General features: G+C 36.9%; 1 protein-coding gene across 1 annotated transcript; it reads right to left on the minus strand.

The window, feature by feature from the left end:
- Positions 1-23,981: 23,981 nt before the first annotated feature.
- Positions 23,982-25,810, minus strand: LOC110918660 (CBL-interacting serine/threonine-protein kinase 12). Its single transcript, XM_022162935.2, has one exon. The coding sequence runs from the start codon at positions 25,604-25,606 to the stop codon at positions 24,209-24,211; it is 1,398 nt and encodes a 465-aa protein (XP_022018627.1). The 5' UTR covers positions 25,607-25,810; the 3' UTR covers positions 23,982-24,208.
- Positions 25,811-27,749: the final 1,939 nt, after the last annotated feature.

Consider the following 27,749-nt stretch of genomic DNA (forward strand, 5'->3'; position numbering starts at 1 on the left):
GGAACCCGCACCCCAGATTCCTAACCCAGTCCTAGAACCTGCACCCCCAATGAGTGCAGAAAACGTACAAGAACTTAGGACTTTCGGTGAGGAAATTTTAGAGAGCTGTGAGAGAATGCGACAGGTGGGAGAGCGTCTCATATGGAAATACGACGAGCGCAATATGGATTTTTGGATGAATCCATATCAGTGAATGTGATGGCAGAAACGGTAGTAGTAATAATAATAATAATATATGTGTGTATGTGTTAGAAAAAAAACACTACGGATGCATACTATTAGTATTATAGCTTTACATTTCAGTCGGTATTGTAATTTTAATTTCAGTACTGGTGTGTAATAGATGCATAATATACGAATAGAGTAAAAGTCGCAATGCTCGACGCTTTTGACCAAAAGTGCGTGTCATGTGATTTGCTATATTCAAATATTAATTGTGATATTAATATTTGGTAAATGTTTAAAATTCAGATGGACAATGAAGTGAATCAGGAAAACCAGAATGATAATATCCAGAACGACAACCACTCGAATAACAATAATCTGAATAACGAGAATCCGAACAACAATGGAAACCAAATGGATAATAGTGCTGTTCAACACATAGTGGCACAAGGAATTATAGATGCAATGCCATTTATTATTCAAACGGTTCAAGAAGCGAATAATAAAAGTAAGCATAGCAGTAAGCGACCAAGTGAACCAGAACACAGCGTGAACAATGGACCCGTACTTCAGGTGCCTATTCCCAAAAGAAGAAGAATCATGCCATATGGTTGTTCTTATAAAGAATTCTGGTCTTGTAAACCAATAGAATTCTCGGGCAATGAAGGACCCATTGCAGCTCTACGCTGGATAGAAAAGACTAAAGCTGTTGTGAAAATAAGCAAGTGTGCTGAAGAGGATAAGATAATGTTTGCTTCTAATTTATTTAAGAATGCAGCTCTAGAATGGTGGAACACTATCCTCCAGTCAAGAGGAAGTGATAGAGTTTATAGCATGGAATGGGAGGAATTTAAAAATATGGTAGAAAGGAAATTCTGCCCTCCCAATGAAAAGGAACAGATAGCAAACAAGTTTCTGAATCTTAGAATGACCGGGGTAGATAGTAAGGGTTATACTACCACATTCTTTGAATATGCTAGGATAGTACCAACCCTTGCATCACCTGAACCAGTATTAATCTCCCGTTATATCTGGGGATTAATTGGAGAAATTAGACATGTAGTCAAGGCAGCTAGACCCCAAACCATAGAAGAAGTTGTAGAACTAGCTAATACCTTGACTGATGAACTAGTGCGAACTAGGGAAGAAGACCAGAGGAGAAACCTATCCCAAAGGCTTACTCAAGAATTTCGTTCTGGAAATTTCAACCGTAGGAATGTAGGTTCTACCTCTGCACCATACTGCAAAGCCTGCAGAAAGAAGCATTCTGGAAGATGCTCTACTTACTGTAATTTTTGCAAGGCCCCAGGACACAAGGAAGAGAATTGCAAGAAGACATCCAGTAATGGAATGTGTTTCAATTGTGGAGAAAAAGGTCACATCATGACAAATTGTCCGAAATTGGCTCCAGCTGCAAACAACAAGAATCCTAAAAATGCTAGAGCATTCGTTCTAACTGCAGATGAAGCCAGGATGATTCCGGACGTCATAGCTGGTACGTTTTTAGTTAATGATATTGTTGCTGAAGTATTATTTGACTCTGGTGCAAACCAAAGTTGTATTAATACTTCGTTTTGCAAACTCCTAAACCAATCATTAACTAAACTACCACAAGAATGTCTCGTAGAGACAGCAAATGGAGAAACCGTTAGGATTTCTGAAATCTTGCAGGAAGCAAGAATAGAAATTTTTAATCAAAAATTTACTGCAAACCTTTACCCAATAAGTCTGGCAGGATTTGATGTAGTATTAGGAATGGATTGGTTAATAGCCAATAAAGCCAGTATTTTATGTGATCAAAAGTCAATTCAAGTAAAATCACCAAGGGGTGAAAAGATCACAATTAAAGGAGATAAATCATCTAGATCCACTAAATTCATCTCTGTGATGAAAAGTGCAAGTTATATAAGAAAAGGATCTATAGTGTATTTGATTTCTATAATCACTAACACTAAAGGAAAAGAATTAAAAGACATTCCAGTAGTGTCCCGGTTGTCAGATATCTTTCCAGAGGAATTGCAAGGACTACCACCAGACAGGGAAGTTGAATTCAGAATCCATCTGCTACCAGGAACAGCACCAATTGCCAAAGCACCTTACCGTTTGGCACCCGCTGAAATGCAGGAACTGAAGAAACAGTTAGACGAATTGTTGGAGAAAGGATTCATACAACCAAGCTCATCGCCATGGGGAGCACCGATATTGTTTGTTAAAAAGAAGGACGGATCAATGCGTATGTGCATTGATTACCGTGAATTGAACAAGGTCACGATTAAGAATCGGTATCCATTACCAAGGATCGATGATCTGTTCGATCAACTTCAAGGAGCTCGATTTTTCTCTAAAATTGATTTAAGATCAGGATATCATCAATTAAAGGTACAGGAAAAGGACATTCCTAAAACCGCATTTAGAACAAGGTATGGTCATTAGGAATTTACTGTCATGCCATTTGGTTTAACCGATGCCCCAGCCGCATTTATGGACATGATAAACCGAATATGTAAACCATATTTGGATAAATTCATAATTGTCTTCATAGATGATATTCTAATTTACTCTAAGAGTAAGGAAGAGCATGCAAAGCACTTGCACTTACTTTTAAGTTTACTAAGAAAGGAAAAGCTTTACGCTAAGTTTTCAAAGTGTGATTTTTGGCTAGAACATGTACAATTTCTTTGACATTTAGTTAACCATGAAGGAATCCATGTGGATCCAACAAAGATCGAGGCAATTACTAAATGGAAAACCCCTGAGTCACCAACCGAAGTTAGAAGTTTCTTAGGATTGGCCGGTTATTATAGAAAATTTATTCGAGATTTTTCTAGAATAGCCATTCCTTTAACTAAGTTAACCTGTAAATTCATTAAGTTTGAATGGGGACCAAAACAAGAAGAAGCCTTTAGAATCCTTAAGCAAAGATTGACTCATGCACCCATACTAGCGTTACCAGAAGGAACGGAAGACTTTGTAGTCTTTTGTGATGCTTCTAAGTTAGGTTATGGATGTGTGCTGATGCAACGTCAAAAGGTTATAGCTTACGCCTCTAGACAGCTTAAGAATCATGAAGAAAATTATTCAACCCATGATTTGGAATTAGGAGCTATAATTTTTGCCCTTAAGATTTGGAGACATTATCTTTATGGTAGTAAGTTTACTGTATTCACAGATCATAAAAGTTTAAGGTATGTTTTTGGGCAAAAAGAATTAAATATGAGACAAAGACGCTGGATGGAAATGCTTAGTGATTATGATTGTGATATCCAGTATCATGCAGGAAAAGCAAATGTAGTGGCAGATGATTTAAGTCGAAAGTATCATGAAAAGCCAAAAAGGGTACGTTCTCTTAAATTAAATCTACAAGTAGATTTAAACGATCAGATTAGAAAAGCACATGAATCAGTAATCAAGGAAGATACTGAAAAAATTAAAAGGAATGATTAAGGAATTAGAACGAGGAACACATAGAATTTGGAGATTCCATAAAAAGAGAATGTGGATACCTAAATTAGAAAATTTGCGTCACCGTATATTAGAAGAAGCTCATAAATCCAAATATACGATGCATCCAGGAAGTGATAAGATGTACCAGGATTTAAGGAAAAATTTCTGGTGGATAGGAATGAAAAAGGATATAGCAGCTTATGTTTCTAAGTGTTTAACTTGTTCACAAGTTAAAGCCGAACACCAGAAACCCTCAGGATTGTTGCAACAGTTAGAAATGCCAGTTTGGAAATGGGAATTGATAACAATGGATTTTGTTACCAAGTTACCCAAAACAAGAAAAGGTAATGATACAATCTGGGTGATTGTAGATAGGCTAACTAAGTCAGCTCATTTCTTACCAATGAAGGAAACTTTCAGTATGGAACAATTAGCTAAATTGTATGTAAATGAAATTGTTTCGTTACATGGAATACCTTTATCAATTGTTTCTGATAGAGATAGTCGATTTACATCTCATTTTTGGTCAAGTTTCCAAAAAGCAATGGGAACCAAGCTGAATCTAAGCACAGCTTATCATCCTCAAACGGACGGGCAAAGTAAAAGGACAATTCAGACAATGGAAGACATGCTTAGAGCTTGTGTAATTGATTTCGGAGGTAATTGGGATGATCACTTACCTTTAATAGAATTTTCTTACAATAACAGTTATCACACAAGTATCAATGCTGCACCATTCGAAGCACTTTATGAACGAAAATGCAGAACCCCAGTCTGTTGGGCAGAAATTGGGGAAAAGCAATTATCTGGACCTGCGATAGTACAAGAAACAACAGATAAGATCATTCAAGTCAAGGAACGACTAAAAACAGCACGTGATCGACAGAAGAGCTATGCTGATAACCGACGCAAACCTTTGGAATTTCAAATAGGAGATAAAGTATTGCTAAAAGTTTCTCCTTGGAAAGGAGTGGTAAGATTCATAAAAAGGGGAAAGCTAAGTCCCAGGTATGTTGGACCTTTTGAGATAATTGGAAGAATAGGACCTGTAGCCTATCAGCTACAATTGCTAGAGGAAATGACAGGAATACATGATGTATTTCATGTATCTAATCTCAAAAAGTGCCTAGCCGATGAATCACTCGTAGTGCCTCTTAAGGATATAGAAGTAAATGAACAACTCAAGTTTGTAGAGAGGCCTCTACAAATTGAAGATAGGAAAATCAAGAATCTCAAACATAAGAGATTAGTTCTGGTCAAAGTGAAATGGGACTCCAAAAGAGAACCTGAATACACATGGGAGCTTGAATCAGAAATGCAACGGAAATATCCGCACTTGTTCCAGTAGATCTCGAAGACGAGCTCTAAAACAAGGTGGGGAGGATATAACAACCCTGAATCGACACCTTCGATAATTTTCTGACACCCTAATATATGTTAAAATATCCCAATATATCTTTAAAAACACCCCGTATGTGAAAACCGAGCCCGAAATATAATATAACATATGAAATAAATTAAAAACAATAAATATTAAGCTGAGGCGGGCCGCGTAAACCCACCCCAAGCTTTTACGCGGGCGATATAAGGACCAGCACCTGACTCCGTTTGACTTCTTAAGTTCAGGCGGGCCGCGTAAGACCTCCATTAAGTTAACGCGGGCCGCGAGGGTCTCAATTGATGGCGCAGCCCGGTGATGACACGTGTCATCATCGTGGAAAGGCTAGATCATGACCGGGACAAGCTACGCGTTGACCCAGCTTTGACGCGGGCCGCGTAAGCCCTGTCTGTTCTTTACGCGGGCCGCGTGGAGACCAGATTTCAGCCCTATATAAGAAGGCAACGGGCCTTCAGTTCCGATCGTTCATTTTCTTTCTTTCAATCTCAATTTCTGAATAGTGGGCATTATACCCGAGTCTAATACCCCCCTAATTAGCGAGGTTCTGCTACGATGTAAGTATTATAACCCCTGGAGACGTATTAGATACTCTGCCCGATTGATCTAGTGTTCCGTAACGGCTGTCGTGGTTCTGCCCGACGTAGTCGTTGGAATGTCGTCTCGGGGAGGGTATTACTAATGTTAAAATGGGTTATTATACTAACACACGTGAATTTGTGTAATTTATAGATTATACCCAGGAAATCCTTACTAAAATCCCTAAAACAGCAATGTGAGTTGATCCACTTTTTGTAAACCCTTTTGTTTACTGTTTTTACAAAACCTCACTAAATTAAATATATACAAAGCAGTTATTGAGTATTTGTAAAGAATACAATTATAGTGGGTATGTTGGGGTTTTGTGTACAAAATTGGTTACTGGCGTTGTAACATCCCATAAGTTGAGTATGACCGTACCACTGATGTTAATTGTTATTTCTTGGAAACAAATGTAATTGCGGATGTGCCCTCAATACTGTAAAATGATTGGTATTTCAACTTGATTAAACTGGGATTCACTCACCAGTATTTCCCACTGACAAAATGTTTTCAAAACACGTTTCAGGTAACAAAATGTGAAAGCCAAATAGAAGCCAGCTAGACAGCACTGAAGGCTTGGAAAAGTGGCAATAAAGTTACCTAAAAAGAAATAGATGTTTTTCTTAAATAAAATAGGGTGTATCCCTATGAATTTATGTGTACTGAAAACTTGGGTTTTACCCATGTGTTTAATATTATAAAATGTGGTGATTTACTCTGATAAAATATTTCCTAACTACGGTCCTGATGAAAATTTCCACTGCCAAATTGGTTAATAACGTGATACCACCGAAACTGACTCGCGGCCGCCCGTTCCCGGGGATTAGGGATCGGGGGCTGTGACAGTTTTAGCGTTTGGTACCACGATAACAAGTGTGTAACTTAAATATTTATTCCTTGAAATTTTGGTATTAATTTGGAGTTGTAAATGTAATGGTGTTTTGATAAGTTATATTATTTTACCCTAAAATAACATAACTAGTACACAATTCATACAAATATTCACACAAGCGTTTTAGTATAAAATATATATTCTAAATATATATTTATCCACTTTTATTTACGAACACCAACCTCCGTCACTTTGTATTTTTGTTACAAAAGTTATGGCGAGTTTTATATTTGGATAACATAGTTTAAAACATATTTGTAAACACTTGTTAGAAAATGATTTCTAAGTGTTGGAATTTTTAGAAAATTTCGCCATAGTTTCCCCTAAAAACGGAGGTGCCCATGCTATTAAAGCATATCATTTTCTTTTCCAAAATCATTCAAACAATCAACAACAAATCACTAAACCATATTATGTTCACCAAGTGCAAAAACTATATGATTTTCATAACATCATGAACTTGATCTTTCACTAAAACGTGTAGTAACTTGGTAAAGCGTTTAGTGGGTTTAGTTACCTTCTAAAGTGTATTCATCCCTTTAAAAATCTCATTTTTAAAGAACCTCGGTGTTAACAACTTGTGAACAAATTTTTACAAAATTTATTCTTTTGAACTCTTCTTGTAAATAAAGTGTTCTTACACTTATTTCATTTCCAAAAATGGTGTAAGTGTAAGTAAAAGTCATGATCTTTCAAAAATCGGCTCTTGAACTTGGTTTTCTTGGAAATTTATTCATAAATCATAGATTTACAAAATTACTAGCTCACTTTATTTACTATTTTTCAAGAAATAATTTTATTTTCAAGTTCATGTTTGATCAAGAAGATGGTTATCTCATGTAAACCCATAATCACCTTCTAACTTTTTAAACCATGTTTTTAATCATACTCTAACAAGTTCCATATGATGATTAACATCATATATTTATAATCAAAAAAACATCATACTAACAATATTTCACCATATTTCATCTTTATGTAAACTTTATGTTCAAGTTTTTAGTTCATGTTCTTTAGAGTTCTTGCATTTCATCATACTACATCTTTTAACCATAAAAATAAAAGTAAACAAGAGTTATGAGAGATCTTACTACTAGCTTTAAGCTAGGGAAGAACACTAGTGAAAAAGATAATGAAAAGTGGATGATGAAAGCAAATGAGAAGGATTCTTCAAGATCTCCAAGCTCCATGTATCACCTTCTAACACTTGAAACAAGCTTAAAAATGGAATGATGGTGGTGCCAAGGTGGTGGTGCCAAGGTGGTGGTGGTGGCGGCACCTTCTATGGCCGAGAGGGAGAGAGAGGAGTTGAGGGATGGTGTGAAGATTTGAAGATATGGAATGATATTGGTGATCTAGGGAGCCAAACTTATAAGATTTCATCTTATATTTTTGTTCAAATACTCAAGCAAGATATCAAATAAAATAATCAACAAATCTAGTGAGAGTATGGTGGTGATCTTTGGGTGGGTCCCTTGGACCGTAAATGGGCATGGGGGGGGGTTAATTGTAAAATTTCATGGTAAGTAGGTAAATGGTTGGAAGTTAAAGGTAATATCTAGTGTTATATGTGTATGGCACTTTATATAATGTGTTGGGGTATTCGGGGACCATAACTAGTTCAAAAATAATAAAACAATGACTTTGGCATAATTTTAGTGTTCTGGGTAATGTCCGGTTGCTCTGTTAGATACCGTCCCATTAAAGTGCTAAGTTATTCGGTATAGTGTCTTTTACGTAACTTTTTGTGATGCTTTTAATTCCCGGCACTTAGGAAAGCATACAGGACCATTCTGCCATATTTTTGCACATTACTAGCATGTTAAAATGCTGAATTTTAATAAATAATGCAGAATTATGCATTATTAGTGAGTTTTAGGCACTTTCCGGCACTCAAACTATCACCTAGTGACACAGTTTTATGATTCTTACTTCCCAACACTCCATACTAGTGTAGTACCTGTCTCTGGTTCATACTGGCCTCAAAACATTGTCTGTCTATGTACTGGCACTGTCAGTATATTTCTGAGTTATCCGCTCACTATGCTAGCTGTGCTTTGTGCATCAAGTTTATCACTAAGGTTTGTGTGTAATAAAGGGAGTGACAGTATGAAATATGATGCACATGTATGTATGATACAGAAATCATGAAGCAGTTTAAGTCATCAGTTGTAATCAAGCACAGTCATTAAGCACGAATTTAGTATTAATTAATTGTACAGATACCTGTAATTATGAGGGTTGTCACAGAACTTGATTCATTAAAATCAACTTTTGAAAATGCAAACATTAATTTTCGAAAATTCGATGTTTCTAGTGAAGAAGTTGAAAACATGATAAATAAGTAGTTACAGTTCAGTAAGAAAGAAACTAGGAATAAAGGTCTAGGATATGTGAGCATTCCTCCACCATACAATCATTCCTACACCACTATTCCTATGACTGAAGAAGAGATTGCAAACATTCCTGACATGGTTTATGGTGGCGTTAAGGGTCTGAATGTTGAGCCAGTCAAGACCACACAAATTAAAATCTCAAAGCCTAAAAAGAATGAAACAAAGAAAACCAAAATCTGCACCTGTTTTTGTTAAATCAGAGAATGTTTCTAAGAAAACAGATAAATTGAGTTTTGAGAAAAATGCAGAGGTTGATAAACATTTTCAGGTTTCAAATCCTAATGAAGAAAGAGTTTCTAAAAACCAACCTGAAAGTCAGTTTTCAAATGAAGAATCAGCAAATGAACCAACTGAGCCAGCTGCACCATCTAACTCCAAATGTGAATCACCGAAAACAACTGATTTTGAGATATTTGAATTAGTTGAATTTAGTGAATCTAGCTGTGAGTCCTCTGGAGCAGCTAAAGAAACAATAGAGGATTCAGCAAAGCCGCTACAAAAGGAATGTAACTCAAGTGGTTCAACTGAATCAAGCTGTGAAACATTGACTGAGCCCACAACATCTGAAATTGATACAACAAGGCCCGTCGAAAATGTAGAAGAATTAGGGAAGCCTCGTTCAAGACTGTTGGTACAAGTGTGGTGAGGCCAATAGACCCTGAGTTTAAATGTGTGAACGATATTGATGCTTCTACTTCGTGTGCAGATGAGGTAAAGGTAGAGGATTGGGTTGAGGGGGATGATATTATTTGCCAAGAAACTGTCGATATTTGTTTGAAAACATCCAATTTGCCTGTCCATGCTCATCCATATGTGAAAAACGTTGTTTCTGAGCCAACTTTGAGAGGGCCGTCAAATAAACATGTGGCTCCAAAACCAATAGTTCCAAATGAAATTGCAAAATCTAACACTGTTGTTAAAGATAAAAACAGTGAATATACTAACTGTTGTAGACAGGGACATATGAAGCAGGGAAAAATGTTTGAAAAGTCCGCAAACAAATCATCCAACAGATCTTATAACTCAAATTCATCATCGGTTGGATCGAATGGATCGGGATATGCACCTTATGTAAAGAAGCAAACATGCTACAACTGTGGCATACCCAGTCACATTGCACGGAATTGCACACATCATCCTTATGTGCCATATTATACACAGAATTAGAGGGTTACACCAAACGATAGATCTTATTCTAAGTCAATGAAGGTTGAAAAGTCTAAGGAAAAGATGAATAAGTATCCCAAGGTTAAATCATCTGATGAGGATTGGAATGCTACGAAGGGTAAAAGAAAACAAGCTTTGAAACCTAAACAAGGTTTGAAAAATAACAAGGTTGAAAAGCAAATTGTTTTGCCAAATGCACCTAAGAAATTAGAAAGGCCTAAATAAATTGGAAAGCAAAACGTGAAGCAGCAACATCATCGATACTTGAAACAAAAGGGGACATGTGCTTACGAGAAGTATCTTATGTTGATGCTTCAGGAAATCCCAGGACCACGATGGCCTGGATACTAATGTCTTACTGATCGCCTTATTTTTCAGGGACAACTAAGGAGGAGCTGTTGACAATCCTTGGAATATTGATAGCGGTTGTTCCAGAGATATAACAGGTAACCTCTCACTGTTGCAAAAAAGTACTATTTCTTTGCAGTTGATATGTTTCCTTTGGAGGAGATAAGGGAGGTAAGATAAGATCAGCGAAAAGGTACAATTTAAATTTCATGTTCTAATCTTGATATTGATTAGTCTTAAATCTGATGACGGAACGATTAAGTAAAAACAACAAAACTATTTTCATTTTCTTTCGTTTTTCATTTTGTACATACATTTTCTTTATAAGGTAAATTTGTGCATAAGATTTATACATAAATTTAGGGAGATAGAGAGAGAAAAAACATTTGAAAAGAGAAAAACCCTAAAACAATGCATATATGGGAAATGAAATAAATGTTCGTGTTAAATGGTTTGACTAACACATGTAAGGTGCTATAGTTAAAAAGACTAGGATCTAATGTGATAAGATAGGCTTGATGCTTAAATAAATAAAAGATACCAAGTGATATAAACATAACGAACTATGTATCATGTGTACCATCCGCATATGATCTTATGGTCTTAAATCTTGCGTCGACAGATAGCCAACGTCTGAGGTTTCGGGTCTTTATGTTGTTGAGTCATCCGGGGATATCATGGTTGTCCTTCTGTTGTATCCAGATTATATGCAGACCTAGGTACAGTCATGATATCTTAAAAGAGCCAAAAGGAGGCCAAAAACCTTAAAGGAAGTTAAACTGAAATTGATGGAATTCCATTGAGCTAAAAAGCTATATTTGTACCAAAAAGGTATTTGCCTAACTCTCGTCAGACACAAACATTGGTCACTCTATTGTACGAAAGTACTGACCTGTCACCAATGGTATGACGTTGTAAATCAAAAGGATGATCTCAGTATACTCACCTGCTACGATGAATCGTTGTGCTTACCTTGATCGCGGGGGTATGTATGGTATGGGACACACGGGTATCATAGAATAATATTACCTTAAGCATATCACAAGGTTGAAAATTGAAAGTTGAGCGTTAGGTTTAAAAGGACAAACATATTGACAATCGCTTAGACCTGTCTGAATAAGCTTGCACCGAAAAATGTTCATTGGTCTGCCTGAGAACGATTTTGATCCCATTGCAATTGTAATTGTATATTAGTTTTTTTTTTTTTTTTGTATTTCTGTTTATATTCTTATATTTAAAAATTAAAAAAATTAAAAGAATAGAGTGTTTATTTGTTTTATCAAAAACTATTAACTATTCTTGAAATTTTCTACCCCTTGAATTTTTCTTCTTTGATCAGCACCATCATTCGGTCATTTTTCTACCCCTTGCATTCTACGTCGTGAGACGGGCGAATTTCCAACAATGTTTACTCTCTCTTCCCCATTTCCATCTTCTCTCATCTTCACTTCATTATCACATATTTCCAATAGCATCCGAAATGCCATTGGAGATGTGCGTACTATAACGTATTGCTTTTCAATTCATATTCGTTTCAATTCATATTGTGGAATCTAATTGCCTATTGGACTCTTTACGCACGTTCGCTTACATGACAAGCATTTGTAGATTGTCTTTCGGACATTTTAAGATTTTTGGGATTTCGCTGAATTTTGCCTTCATCATTCCTTTTAATTTATATAGGATGATGACAAACTCTATATTGACTTATTCTCAAGTTTATAATAATAAAACCATTGGTTACCATGTTGCATATATTTTATGTTTATGATGGTTATAATGGGTAGGCAGGTAGATGATGATGATGGATAGTGATGGGTCGGTAGCGGAAAGAGGTGGTGTGTTCAATCAAGTCTACCTTGATAGTTGGGGCATTCTCCTATATTCATTGAACATCGTTATTGATCATGTGATGGACTAACTTTTTTTATTTATTTATTGAATAGTAATATAAATTAAATAGTAGAAAATCCAAAGGGTGCTCAAAAAATGTTACATAGACGTAAAAAAATATAATAAAGTCTTTTATGCAACTCTTTAAAGTGATCATGCTTTATGGTTGACTTGACTAGGTCTCCGAAATAGTGAAATCACCTTGTCTTTGTCGTGTTCGTCGTCTCTCATCTTCTCTATGTAACACACAAACTTACGATAAATTAATTTTGTATCTCTAATGAATACAAACTAGGGTTAAGAACCGCCCGCGTTGTGGCGCGGGTAAATCATAAATATTGAATGGATTAGTCCAGACGTTATATGATGCATTAACCATATGAAAACACATATTTCGACGTATCCAGTTGAACTCAATGTAACCTGTATCAGCATTGTAATTGGATCAAACGTAAAGTAAATCAAATTCGTATCAAACAATCATAACGTATTATATGTGACCCAACTCATACATAAAAAACGTAACGGGTATGAAGGAAAATATGCACATGTAATCGAAAGGAATTAATTAGAGCTTTCGAAAAAAGGGAGAAAAAGAAACCATAATTTGACTCCACTCAGTTCGAAACAAACTTTACGAAACATCCATAAAATAAACACGAAACATATTATATTTGACCTGAATCATTTCCCAAAAAAGTTTACGTCGAAACGTAGAACTACTTGAATTTATACCAAAACGTACATAAAAATATGCACGTAAAAATGGTTTCTTTAAACGAAAACGTATTATATTTGACCTGCCTCGTCTATAAAAAAAGTTCACATCGGAATGTAGAACAAATCATATTTATACATACCTGTATATAAAATATGCACGTAAAAAAATAGTTTTTAAGAAAGGAAGTATAGGGGTAAACCGAAACAAAATATTAGTAAAAAATTTAATTGGTTAAAAACGTTCGTAAAACCGTGCCAAGTAGTACCAATGCCACAACGACATCGACTCACAACATCATAAAAATAAAATGGATAAAATGGTAAAAATTACACTGAACGAAAAGCAGATTAAAAGTCAAAATATAAAATATGAAATGTTTGGGTTAAAAATGGTAAAAATTACATTGAACGAAAAGCAGACTAAAATCGTTGAACCACGTACACCCGTTACAGTGTGTTAATGCGAAAAATTAACCAGAAACGTAAAACGTAGAAAATAATAACTTAGTCGATCTATGACTTGCCCTTTGCGGCGAACTTTTCAAAAGGGAAAAAATGGACGCGTTGCGACGGGTCTGTCAAATATGAAAAAATAGAGCAAAAAACGTTAAACCTCACATGGACGCTACGACATGTTAGCGAAGAAATTAACCAGAAACGTAAAACGTAGAAAATAATTACTTAGTCGATCTAGGACTTGTCCATTGCGGCGAACTTTTCAAAAGGGAAAAAATGGACGCGTTGCGACGGTTCTGTCAAATATGAAAAAATAGAGAAAAAAATGTTATACCTCACATGCACGCTACGACATGTTAACTCGCAAAATTTAGAACGAAACGTAAAACTTGCGAAAGATTAAAAGTATGGGGGACTAAAGTTGTAAATAATAAAGTGTTGTGTTAAATTATAAAAGATAAAAGCTTTGGATTAAAAGTAAAAAAAAAATTAATGGGGTCAAGATATAAAATATGAAATGTTTGGGTGAAAAGTGAAATATCAATTTTTTTTTAAAACACTCCCAAAGCATATGTTACAACTCATCCAAACAAGATGTAGTTGCTTATTTATAGTGGAATAATAATATGAACATTAGTAACCGCTGAAGAAACGTTTCAAGGATCTTTAATAATATCATGTTACCCCTAAAAGAAGTGTGTAGTGATAGAGCTAATACCCCACGACTATATACTATTTTTCTTGGAAATAACAATGCATTTTATTTGAACCGTAAATTTGGATAAGTGACGGACCACTGGAGTATTATCGTGCCATGAGCGGAACCATCCGATCATGTCCATCTTCACTAGGCAATAATGTCTATACACAAATTCAGAAGAAAACCCAATAAATCTGGGAAAAACCTTCTTGTTGAAATCGAACCCAAAACCTAATGATCCTTGAGCTTTATTCCACCACCCAAATGGCACCGGACTATAATGTCATGGGCAAATAACAATGCATTTAAAAATGCCAACCCATATAGAGAAAAGCCGGCCAAGCGTTATTCGAAAGAGAAAAAGAAAACAAGAGCGATACGACTATAGTATTTTGAGCTTATTTATTTTTTTAAGGCTTAAGGTTGCAAGGGGATCAAATGAGAAGAGAATTATTGAAAGAAAAAAGGACATATTGGTAAAATACTAATTTATTTTTAACCCATCTCACTAATTTCTCGTTTTAAGTAATTAGTCAACTAATAATTAATTATCCTATACATATAATCTATAAAACTTACACATATCAAAATTTTCCTACATATACCCTACACATAATAGAATTTTATCTTACACATATCGAAATTTATCCTACACACCTCGAAATATATCCTATACAACTCGTAATTTTATTCTACACACCTATTAATTTATTCGACACTTTATATTAAGTTGTTTTTTTAATTTGAAAAAGTATATATTTTGAAAAGGAGTTACAAATTTAATTTAGTTAATTATTAGGGAAGAATACAAATTAATGATATATGTATGTTTATCAATATACTCTTATATTAAAATTAAATACAGATATTAAATAAAGTAAAATGAAACATTTTTATTGGTTGAAACTTCTTCTTTTTTCTTCTTACAATTTTTATTTTCCTCTCATTTGAACCTTTCACTATATATTGCACCTACCTTTTTAATATCTAGGGTGGTCCATCAAAGTCTGAAAGTTTCCCAAATCACAATCCCCAGTTCCCCACATCTACGATTTATAAAAGGTTGATTGATCAGTTTCTACCGATAATGCTTACTCAAGGGGTATGGTCCTAAATCCTGCGCCGCCCATACGAGTCAGCCTCAGGTCGCGCGTGAGAACATACCCAAATCAAACTAAATTGATAACTTTCCCGACCTCGCGCCGGCTAAACAGATGTGTTCCAAGTCGCAGGCAAGGTCAGGACCAAGACAAGATCAATTTTGACACTTAACTCCTTGAATAAAAACATGCCTTCCTTGACCCTGCGCCGACTACACATATTATACCTTGAGTCGCGCAGTGTCACACCTCGATTTCCACACGTCTCACCGGTGGGCCCGGTGGGGGATTACCGTGACGTAGTTGGCAACAATATAGTCAAACCACACAATATTTAAATGCACAGCGGAAGCATAAAGATAGATATATTTCAACCATCGAATGTAATATCCAAGTATCACAAGTAGTCGAAGTAAATCCACAGGGGATCAAAATAAAATAGAAATAATGTTCAACAGATAGTGGCATCCCAAGTTTGCGAGACTCTAACGATGCTAAGGAGTGGCCAGCCTATTTCGTGTAGAACCTGCCTTAAATCTTTTTGGGGAAAATACGCCAGTTTACACTGGTAAATACATTCAACCGACACTTTTGTAAAAGGTTTAATAAAATTGATTTGAATGCACAAGGCACAAACTCTTTATATCTTGGGATAATTAATCGATCAAATCTTGTAAAAGAATTACATGTTCACTATGCGTTCAGTCGCCCGGGTCGTGCCGGGTTTAAGGTTAATAGACACGCCACATAGCATAAAACCGTGGCGGGAAAATCAACGGTTATACCTTTATAAATATAGACACATTGTCGGGTGTACCCCTACACCCACGTGTCAAGGTCGTGGCCATTTCGTAAAACGCTGCCAAGGATATCCGGGACATGGTCATTAAGCTCCCAAAGGCGTAAAGCCAACAAAACCAATTTTTAAATGGGTCGCATTGATAATACCTAACTACTAATGAGTTAGGGTCAATTGCCCGACCAAGCGGTATTTTTATATACCGTAACCCAAGCCCGTATAACGGAAAATAAGTTAGTATTTACCTGAGCAAGTAATAACCTCAATAAACAAATGCAAGTATCTTTTACTGGTCTCCTATTCTGGAACGAAGGTTTATAACAACCTATTAGAATCCTAACGGGTCTTTAATTTAGCCTTAGCTTAGACCGGTCAGTTTCAAAGGATAATTACGGTTTAATCGCGTGAAAGGCAAAAACCGGGAATGGAATGTGGTTTGGACCCAACAAGTTTGAAGACTTGTTTTATATGGGTAATATAACCACACTCTGGATTTTGAAGTAAAAACGATAAGGTTTGACCCGTTTCGGCTAGTTTATGTAAACTAGTTACATAAACCGAACCGTACGCGTAAAAGGTGTAACGGGTAACCGTAAGAGTCCTACACAGGTTTCCTAAGTTAATATGCTCTAAAGAGGTTGTGGTATCAGTAGGATACCTTCCATTATGCCCATAACGAGTTTAATCCCAATATACGCCCCGTAGGGGTATTTCGGTCATTTTAAAGATTATAAAAGAGGTTTCCGAGTTCTACAGGAAATCTGAGTTTTCCGAACAGTTTATAAAGTCCAAAATACTCTATTTATTATTTAAAATCAGTAGCAACTGGATTCAGGTCAAAATACCTTGTAGAACTCATTTTATGTTTGAAAAGGGTATATTCGGTATTTACCGAATCAATGCCATAACCGTAGGTTATGAGCAGGTTAAAAATAATTAAAAATCTTTAAAAATCCCAAAATATTATTTTACATCAGTGCGTAAAAGGTTTGGTGTCGAAATTGGGTTTAGATAGGCTATATGCTAATTGCGCCGTTTAATTACTAAAGTTTCCGTGATTGCGCTATTTAGCATAACTCCTATTCTAGACATCGGATTGACGTGAAATTTTAGGGACATGCTTATAAATCAGTAACTAAGGTTATTGTCCTTTCACATGTCCAAAATTCTCGTTTTAAAGTAAAAAGGGCGTTATGGTCAACTTTTAAGCATTTAACGGAAATGTGCAAAAGACTCGGACAAACAATGAACCGGTCACAGAGGGTTATACCATCATGTAACCTGGTCCTAAGAGAGTCCTAAGGCATATCTAAATCATACCATAACGGGTCAGAACTGAAGTCAAAGCAAAAGTCAAAGTTTTGCGACTTTCGGTTCCGAACCGGGTCAAAACAGTAAATGGTCGGATCAAACAAGCTTAGACCACTTATAATACTTAATATCATGTTATATGAGTGTCAAAACAGGTTACACGCCATCTACATTACTGATTATGCATAAAATCGAAAGTTAGCATTCTGTTGACTTTTTTCTAAGCAACTTTGACTCGGCATTTGGACTAGTTAGAGCGGGAATCAGAGGGTGCCCTTTTAAGGGTTTAATGCCCACATGATTACCAACACATAACTACCTTTGATTCGGCTAATCACTGGACCATTTGTGATTATCCGTTAAGTCAATCGTAAATTACGACGGATTGACTTTTAAGCTATATCTAAGCAAAACTTAACCAAGAAAGGGTGGAGCACACTTACAAGAGTCCTATGCACGACCAGGGATGAGTAGTGAAGATACTTGAGCTCCAGAAATGATCAGAAGTGTTGTTTGAAGGTGTGAAGAACATTGTTGCACTAAGTGGCCTTTTATAGTAAACTACCCACCTTAGATCATTGACAACAATGCCTATAAGTGTTCTTGGATGATCAACAACTGTCCCTGAGTGCTAGGGGACGTTTAGGGGGCGCCCATGCTCATAATAATGGCTCATATGTCGGTTAAAACACTCAACAGTGCTTCTGTCCGACTTTTCTGCATCTGGGGCATTGACGCGACCCGCGTAAAGGTCCTCTTAACCTTTACGCGGCCTGCCAGAATCCTTCTGACAGAGCCCATATCATCTACTGTCATCGCATCCCGTGTAAAGTCCTTGCAACCTTTACGCGGCCCGCCTGAGACCTGTTTGCAAGATTTTTCAAATCTTTTCAATTATTACCGTTGGCCTTTGGCGATTCGAAGGGGTAACTTTGCACTTTGGGCCACTTTTATTTACGTATAAGGGCCTCGTGACTTTTACCCACGCCGTTAAGTCCTCGGTTAGTTTATTACTACCCGAAAAGTCCTAACTTTCAATGTTGACGCTTTTAACCCCTCGCATACGAATTCGATCATAACTTTCTCGTTTTAAAACGGAACCTTGCGAAAATTATACCGTATATTCTATTGAGCATAATTTACTGTTACAAAGTCTCGGGTTTGTTAAAGGGTCACTTAGAGGTATAACTTAAACATGTTGACACATTTAACCCCTGTAGTTTGTAATCTCTCACTTTCTTCCACATTTCGTTCCGTACGATCCATGATTTATTCGTTTGAAGGTACGAGCATCATTTAGGGTTACGATACAGTATATTTATCCCTTTTTGACATTTTGAACCCTCGGATTCACATACTTTCTATGTTTGTCAACTTTAGTCCTTATTTAGCATTCATTACCACGTGTAAACTTATTGTAACACCCCGTGTTTTCGAATGTCAAAGTCAAAGTCAAAGTCCAAGTCAACATTGACCTTCTTTGACTGTAGATAGTCGATTTTGTGTTTTAGTTGTATTATGTGGAGTAAGTGTTGTAATCAGCAAGAATCGAAGTAATCGAACGTGTTTTAACGCGAACCGATCTACGACTGTGAATGATAGGAAGTAACAATGCGATAAAGTTAACTAATCAGTAATCAAACCAATCTAACAATCATCAAACTCGAGACTCGAATTACGTGAATTGTGTTATTATTATACGTGTGTGTGTGCCTTATGTGTTACTTGTGCGTGCCTACTTTATGTTTGGTATGGTAATCAAGCAAATCAATCGAAAATCGAATCGAAACTCGAAAAGCAATCGAACTCAATCGAAACCGACATCGAAACGTGACTTATAGAAGATTGTATGTTAGATATAGTGGTTGGGATTAAAAGTAATTTGACTATAAACTCTATCATATCTGTATCATCGTCCATCAAAATCGAAACGTCGAAAATCGTCGCGAAATACTCGAAGTGCGTGGCGGATCGAACAGGAAGCATCCTGATCGAACAGGCCAGCCGATAAATAGGGTTGTCATTATCATACTTTCCATTTTTGGAAAGCTCTGACCGAACCAGCTATCTTCTTCATCTTTTCTCAGATTTCTCTCAATCCCGGTAAGTTTTCACTCTAATTCTTGTACGTTCTTGATCATTACTTGATTCTACACCTTTCTATCTTTCAAAACTTGGATTCTAACCGTGAAATCACCAAGATCTAAGTGTTCTTGGGTGATGTCATCATGGTGTTCTTGAAGAACATCATGTTTTGGCCTCATTCCACTATGATTAGCTTAGATCTAACCGATTTCCACATAAACAAGCTAAGATCCATCATAGATCTAAACATTTTCATGATGTGAAGGATTGAAAGAAGGATTCCCAACTTTCTTTCAACTCTTTTACACTCAATACTTTCAAACCGATAGAAACGGAGCTTGAACCGGCTAACTAATCATTCAAACGATTAAAAGGTTCAAGATTCGGGATCTATGAACAAGGTACACTGATTTCGGGTTAAACTCTAAAACCGACATTCCGAACCGTTAACCGACCGGACTTGGGTGATTCCTGTTCGAGCCAAGGGAACAGGTAGGAACGAAGGTTATCATAGTTCAACACGTTGTCAAGATACCTTGAAAGAATGACAAATAAATAAACAACCAAGTGTTAGACGAAAGGCCGACCAGGTCAGAAATGCTGGCCGAACGGCTAGGCTGTTCGAACAGCCCAGCCGATCGGACATGCCAGCCGATCGACCGGGCCAGCCGATCGGTTAGCACATGGTCCCACACTTCCAAACTTTCGAAGTATAGTATTGATGAAGTAATGTTCAATCGAATGGGTCACTCGATGGGTAAACATTACTGTTCGGATCATGAGATACTATGCTTCAACACTTAATCGTTTTCACAACTTGTTCGTAGTAGGGAATGCCAGCCGATCGAACAGACTATTCGATCGGGTGACATTCAGTTGAGGACTAATCCTGAAACTCCTAGCCGATCGAGTGAGCTAGCCGATTGAGTGAGCTAGCCGATCGAGCGAACCGCTCGATTGACCGACTTGAAAGGTAGGAACACTTCAGTGTTCTCAAATACTGCAACAAAAACTTCCAAAGTTCAAATCCTCTAACACAAACACACTAGAGGAAGAAACAATCCACTCGAATGGTCCAGCCGATCGAGCCTACCGGCCGATCGAACGGGACTGTCCAATCGGATATACCAGCCGATCGAACAGGCCGTCCGATTGAACCTGCCGTTCGATCGACCAGCCCATTCGATCCATTCATACTTGTTTACTTTTCCGCGTTACTTATCGTTATGCTATCAAACTATTCAGGCTAATCTTACTCTCAGCGCTCCCTTCAATCCACAATCAATCACTGTGAGTATACTCGATCCCTTTTTGCTTTTAGCACTTTCGGGTGTTACATACGTTACCTATCAAATCACAATCAAACACAAACTATTTGAACGCTGACCATTTGCATGTGCTACTTGACTAAATGTATGCTGTTTGTTATGTTTACACGTGGAATGCTATCTACCTGCCTTAGCAACATAGTACTATAGTTTGGACTCAGCACCCGTTCACACGGGGGTTGTTAAGGACAAATACTTGCATGGATTACGGTGGTAATCATGTATTGCGAACCATCTCGGACGGTCAACCCGCAGTCGTTGGTATCGATGGTCCCATGTCGATAATTAACATGCATCGTTTTCCTCTATGTACGTGCCTGGTTATGCGTAAACTATTCGAACTCTATATGCTATTACTAAACTTGTGTGCTCACCTTTACATTTTATGTATTGACTTTATTTTAACGTATGTAACAGGTGTTTAAGGCGTTAGCTTGCTAGGAAAGCGAGGCAATAATAAAGCTTTAGAGCCCATCTAGCAGTTGTAGGTCGTAGCCTACCTAGGGGTCTCTAGAAGCGAATAAACTCTAGCCATGGAGCCGTTGGAGTTGTTCGATCAAGCATCTATGGCATTAGTTGTCTGTAGATCTTGTCTGGATGAGTCTTAATGACTCTAGGCAGTACTTTTAAACATTTGGTCTGTAATAAATTGAATCTGAGTTGTCGAAACAGTACTGTTTGTTTAGTTGTATTCTATGATAACTTGTTTATTTATTTGGGATATGGTATGGGACGTATCACTTAACTGAATTTGTAATAATAGTTGTTGTGGAAACTTCTGGACAATCTGTTTCGCTCAGTGCCGCACCCCGATGATTCTGCCATCGGTTGGGGTGTGACACTTATGACACGTGTCAATACATTATAGGACGCAAAATTTCGAGGTGTTACACGCAGAGGTCAGGTAAGAAGCATAGCTAAACACCGGACAAGTACATTACGTAAAAATGGCAGAGTAGTAGGCCAATAAGCTTCCAACAGGTTGTACATGATCATGCCGCACGATGAACAACCGTACAACAGACAAGAAGGTACACAAGGACGTATACGTGGCACCAATCAGCATGCGCCGACCACTGCTCCAGGATCTCCACTTAGCTGCTGATGACAGACCAGACAATAAGGACAATCGTCAGGACACGTGGATCCATTCAGCGTACGCAAGCTACCCTCTCGCCTGGAATCACTAACGGTCGTCGCAAAGGGAACATAATGGATATTCCTTGTTGTCATCTACAGGCCCAAGGCCCATCAGCCCACCTCCTTCACAAACCACCTCGGCTATAAATAGGGAACTTCACCTCCAGGTTTACGTACGTCCTCTTGCCCTCTCACTTTATATACACACTATTATCCTCAAAACCGATACTTATTCTCACGCCGAAGGGTGGTTACAAGGAGAACTCCCGATATTCTCATCCTTGTAACGAGCTTACGGTGTGTTGATTGTTTTGCAGGATCTTCACAGCTATTTAGACGAGACGAAAGAAGATTAACCTTAATTTGTCGAGGCACAAACCACAAACTGATCACTAGATTAGTTTGGTGTTTCTTCACTTACATAGAACATCGCGAAAGCGTCCCTCATTTGATCTTCTTCTACCACCATTGAGTAATCATACGTGTCTGGTTTAAGCACATTTGGTTGAGTGTCAAAGTTCCAACGTTTTTGAGAATCGACTTGCTCTAATACTACTTCTCAAGGAGTCATTTTTCGTGGCCCTGTGTGGCTTCCCTAATTGCCTGGGGATAAATCTTTATAAGTGTCACTGGTTTCGTCTTACCTAGAACTCATCAGGAGAGCGACAACAACTCTCGACCAATGATGCATGTGTCAAGTACACACGACTAGGCACATATACCTACCTTCATAATCCGTTGAAACCGTCCCTGATAGAGTCACAGACTAGCCAGTGAGCCCAAGCGTTTAAGTACAAATCCTTGCAAAGCGACCTTCAAACATTTGGTTCTTGCCATTATGCTTATTAAGGTAAAGTGTCGTGAATTAGGATCAAGCAGTGTTGATTATGGACAATTAGGGTCGATGTTAGTCGATGATGATCAATTATGGGTGATTGGCATTAATTAGGGTCAATATAGGTCGATCAAAATTGGTCTATTAGGAGTACCTACGATTATTTAGGTATAATATGTCCACCGCTTAGTGTCAATATTGCTCATTGACCACCAACTTGGATCAACTACGAGCAATATTAATTTTTCAGTATGGGCAAGTGATAGTCAACCACGGTCATACTAGACATAAGTGACCTATTATGGTTCTATTAGATTCACTACGTCATAATATAACTCATTAAGACATGTATCATCGAATATGTCCTGCTAGTTCAACTATGGTCAACAAGTGTCAATGCTAGTTCAACTATGGTCAACAAGTGTCAATCTCATATGGTTAATCTTGGTCAACGATGGTATACCCTGACCAGTAAAAGTCCGTCATGACGCATTAACACTCATTAAGGCCATGTCCCATGAACTCTTGTAATGGCCCATTATGACCCATAATTAAGTTTAAACAGTTATCAATTTGTTTATAAAGTCCTTAACTTGTGTACTAGTATCGTCGTCGAAATACAAATTTAGATGTTTTGTCTCCGGTTTTTTTATAAGGAGACGTTTTCGATGTATTAAACCCGAGAGATCATACCTAGGAGTGTTGATTGGGTTAGTATTTGGGTTTCTAGTTAATGGTCGGGGTTGTTTAGGTTTATAATTAATGCTTTCTTTTGGTTGACTAGTAATATATTTTTTTATATGTTTTTTAATATTTATATAGAAAATATAATTTTATGTTTCATGCAAGCTTTATTTATATTTTTGACAATCTTTTATTCATACAGGATACATTTTATTCATATGCATATTTTAATTTATTTTAGTCTTTGAGTTGTTTATAATTCATCATTAAAATATAATACAATTAATTAATTACAGAAAACATCTTTAATCATAACCTTTAAACGAATCATTATCAAAACACTTAAATAAATAAGCACTCACTATCTAATTATAACACGCATTTTTTTATCATATTTACTCTTTTTTTTAACAGCAACATTTTCATCACTCAAAACAAAGGCCTAAACCAACCCAGCAAGATACTGGGGGCAGATTCAACCATGAGTGGTTCAACCCGTTCCTATTGAACCGGTCCTTATCCAATTCCTGGTTACACCAGTTTGATCCGGTTCTAAAGAAAATGTAAACAACAAATCATTGTTCGGACATTTACACAACCTACAAAACATTATTTTTGAACATTTGATTAGAAGAATGGAACTCAAAACGTATATTACATGATCACCTAGCTACTCATAACCATTTTCCCAACATTTTAAACCAGTTAATGGTCAATAGAGCCATGGGTGTGGTCAAACAAGCAAAACCAATTTTCTTTTCGGTTATTCAAGTATTAGAACTAGCCAAACCGGAAGGTTCATCGGAGATAGGCTCCGGCAACATCAATTCTCGTAATCCAGGCCTAAGTTCCCGATCAAAAAACTCATCATACTCCATTCTATCCCCACCTTTCTTCTTAACTTCCACAACTCTTAAACTCGGTGTTAATTCAAATATCTCAACCACAATAGTCAACGGACCTTTAACCCCTTCTCGTGACCCCTCCAAACTAACCCGAAAATCCTTTTTCCGAACACTAAACCTCACCACTTTCGCAATCTCTTCAAGTTTTGATATAATCGTCGAAACGGATGCACCCGTCACAAACCGGGACTCCTCTCCCCCATCCTCAAACAAACCGGACAAACTGAACCCTCTAGAGAACGAAATCAAGTCGAACGCATTCAAACTAGCCGGTCTAGGCATGTTAACAGCCCGTTTTCGGGTTTCAAATTCGGTCGGTGATTCCAACGAGTAATCCGAAGAGTAATCAATCTCATCAGCTTCAATCTCTCCATCTTTCACACTAAACAGTTGATCATCTTCGATATAAAACTTCACATCACGAAACCCCTTTTTAAACCATCGGTTTTCCATGATCTCCGGGATGGTGATCCGGGTCTCCGGGTTTGTCCGAAGCAGGCGCTTTAACAACCGAGTTAACTCAGGAGAAAACCACCGGGGACACCGGAATTCACCTTTGTAAATCTTCTTATACAAAACCATAACATTCTGATCATTAAAGGGTAAATAACCAGCCATCAACACAAACAAAATCACCCCACAAGACCAAACATCAACCTTAGCCGCTTCATACCCTTTCCGGCCCAAAACCTCGGGCGCAACATAAGCCGGAGTCCCACAAAACGTATGAAACAAACCATCACCTCTAATTTGCTCCGAAATCGCACTCAACCCGAAATCGGATACTTTAAGATTACCATCTTCATCTAACAATATGTTTTCTGGCTTCAAGTCACGGTGAAAAACACCACGTGCATGACAAAACCCTACAGCGGAAATAAGTTGTTGAAAATAGTTTCTTGCAGTTTCTTCTTTTAACCTACCTTTAGCCACCTTGTTAAACAACTCACCACCCTTAACATATTCCATAACAAAGAAGATTTTAGCTTTGGTTGCCATTACCTCAAAGAGTTGTACGATGTTCGGGTGGCGAACACGTCTAAGAATGGAGATCTCACGTTTGATGTGTGAGATCAAGCCGCCTCTCAAGATCTGTTCTTTGTCGATGACTTTAATGGCTACATATTCGTTGGATTTGATGTTTCTTGCGAGGTATACTTTGGAGAAGGTACCGTGGCCAAGGAGTTTGCCGATCTCGTAGCGGTTGAGGAGGAGTTCTTGGCCTTCTTTTCTTGTGGTGGCCGGTGAGTTTGCCGGCATGGTTGGTTAGGGTGGTTTCTGTGGTTGGGATTGATGATTCTTTTGGTGTGTTTTGCTTTGTTTTGATGTGGGTGGAGTTTTGTTGATGATGTTTGTGAGGTGTGTAGGAACCTAGGGTTGGTTTGTTTGTTTATGAGGACAGATGGGGTCATGTGGCTTTATATGTGAAGTATCTTCTCTGACAACCAACGCATATCCAACGTTTCTACATGTTTCTGGACTTAATTAAGTAATATATACGTATGTGACTATATTTAGACGACTGTTTTTATGTATAAGGGAAAATTGTATTTATGTTAGGTGGAAATGATGAGTTAAGGGTGGAGAGTGTTGTCCTATTTTTTCTCGTTTTCCCTCAGAGCATTCACATCCAAAGAATTAAATTGTGAGTGTGGGGTTTTTAAAATATAAAGAGTATAAAAAATGGTTGTTAGTGGAGGAGAGAGAAAATGTTACTGTTCATCTGTATATTTGGGGGACACTGTTCACCCACTATAATTCTTTAATATATATTGAAAGTGGTTGTGAGTGAAGGAGAGAGAAAAATGTAATGATAAAGGTATAAAAATATTATTTAATTGAAAAGGAGAGAAAAAAAGTATTTGTTTTTAGTAGAAATATATGGATATAGAAGTTGTTTTTTAGTGGAATGTATGTATAATTATAGAGGACTGAATGTAAATGCTCTTACATCAGTTTTTTATAGCTAGCTCAGATTGTATGGTGTGATCTTAGATTTCTCTAAACTCAAACTATTTTAATTTAATCTAAATTTTAAAACTATTTATATACTTGAATGTTTTAAGTTTATTTTAAAATAAAAGATATATAAACAAAAAATATATTTAAATGTTTTAACATAAATTAAGATGAAATACACACAAACACTTATAAATATATGTAAATATGAATTAAATTACATATACACATACCTTCTTTTTCAACATGTAAAAAAAAAAAAAAAAAAAAAAAAAAAAAAAAAAAAAAAAAAAACATACACATTAAATACATACACACAAACAAACAAAACACAGACACATGAAATACATACACAGTTAACAAGAAAAAAAACCAACGATTCTCCCTTTGCCGGGTTTTTTTCTTACACCGGGTCTGATGGCTGTGTCCCCGAACGAGGCCGGACTTCATCGGCCCTTCCCCAGCCCCCATACCGTCCACCCTAACGTCGAGTAAGTTTACAAGAAAGACATTTATGTATAATCATCCCAGCCTTGCACTTTGTTGGCTATTTAGTTTTCGCTTTTTAATACTAGTTTTATATGGCACCCACGTTGCAGTACGCTAAACCATATAATTCTCGGTTTGATAACATGTACGTTTTTTTTTTATTACTTGTAACTACTACTCATAACACGATCTAAATAAAAAATACATCGATGCGTAGATAAAAATACGCTCATCAAAGAAAAAAATTTATTAAAGACCACACGCATTAGGAGAAAAATCTGTAAACGTTAGAAATTAAGTATAACATCTTCAAGAAAAAGGGGGGGGGGGGAATTGCACTTGCCAGGTTTCGAACCCGGTTACTTAATTTCTTTTGATCATATATCAAACTACAAAACCACTCCACCACAAATCCTTTTAATATTAGATTTCTCTTTCAATTGTAAATATAATGACTTAAACCATAAGGGTGTTAGGAGTGGTTAAACACCTTAGAGTGGCAAACCAAAAAAACGACCAATCAGAGTGCGCCATGTCAATCAGTCAAAAGTGTTTAAACTTTGCTGAAAAGTGTTGACAATGGTTTAAACACTTGCTGAGTGACAAACTTTTTTTTTAATTTAAGATAAAATGGAAAAAACATCAAACTTTTATAAATAAAAATAAAGCATTACATTTTAAATAAAATCTAACTTTAAAAAAAAAACTAAAAATCACAAGGCCATCCATATTTTTTTGTGATCTCACGTTTTCTAGCGAGTGTGATTTCCAACATCGCAGGGTGAACATTGTCGGTAGGCCGATTAAACGTCTCCAAGTCCTTGTCGAACATTGTTTGTCGCAACGCCTCTCGTTGCTCATCCGCCAAGGTCAAGTATTTTTCTTCCCATAAACGTTTAATTTCCATTATCTCTTTTTTCATGGCCTTGTACTCTTCGAATTTGTGTGTTATATC

Source organism: Helianthus annuus, chromosome 16 (assembly GCF_002127325.2).
Source record: "Helianthus annuus cultivar XRQ/B chromosome 16, HanXRQr2.0-SUNRISE, whole genome shotgun sequence".
NCBI classification, from domain to species: domain Eukaryota; kingdom Viridiplantae; phylum Streptophyta; class Magnoliopsida; order Asterales; family Asteraceae; genus Helianthus; species Helianthus annuus.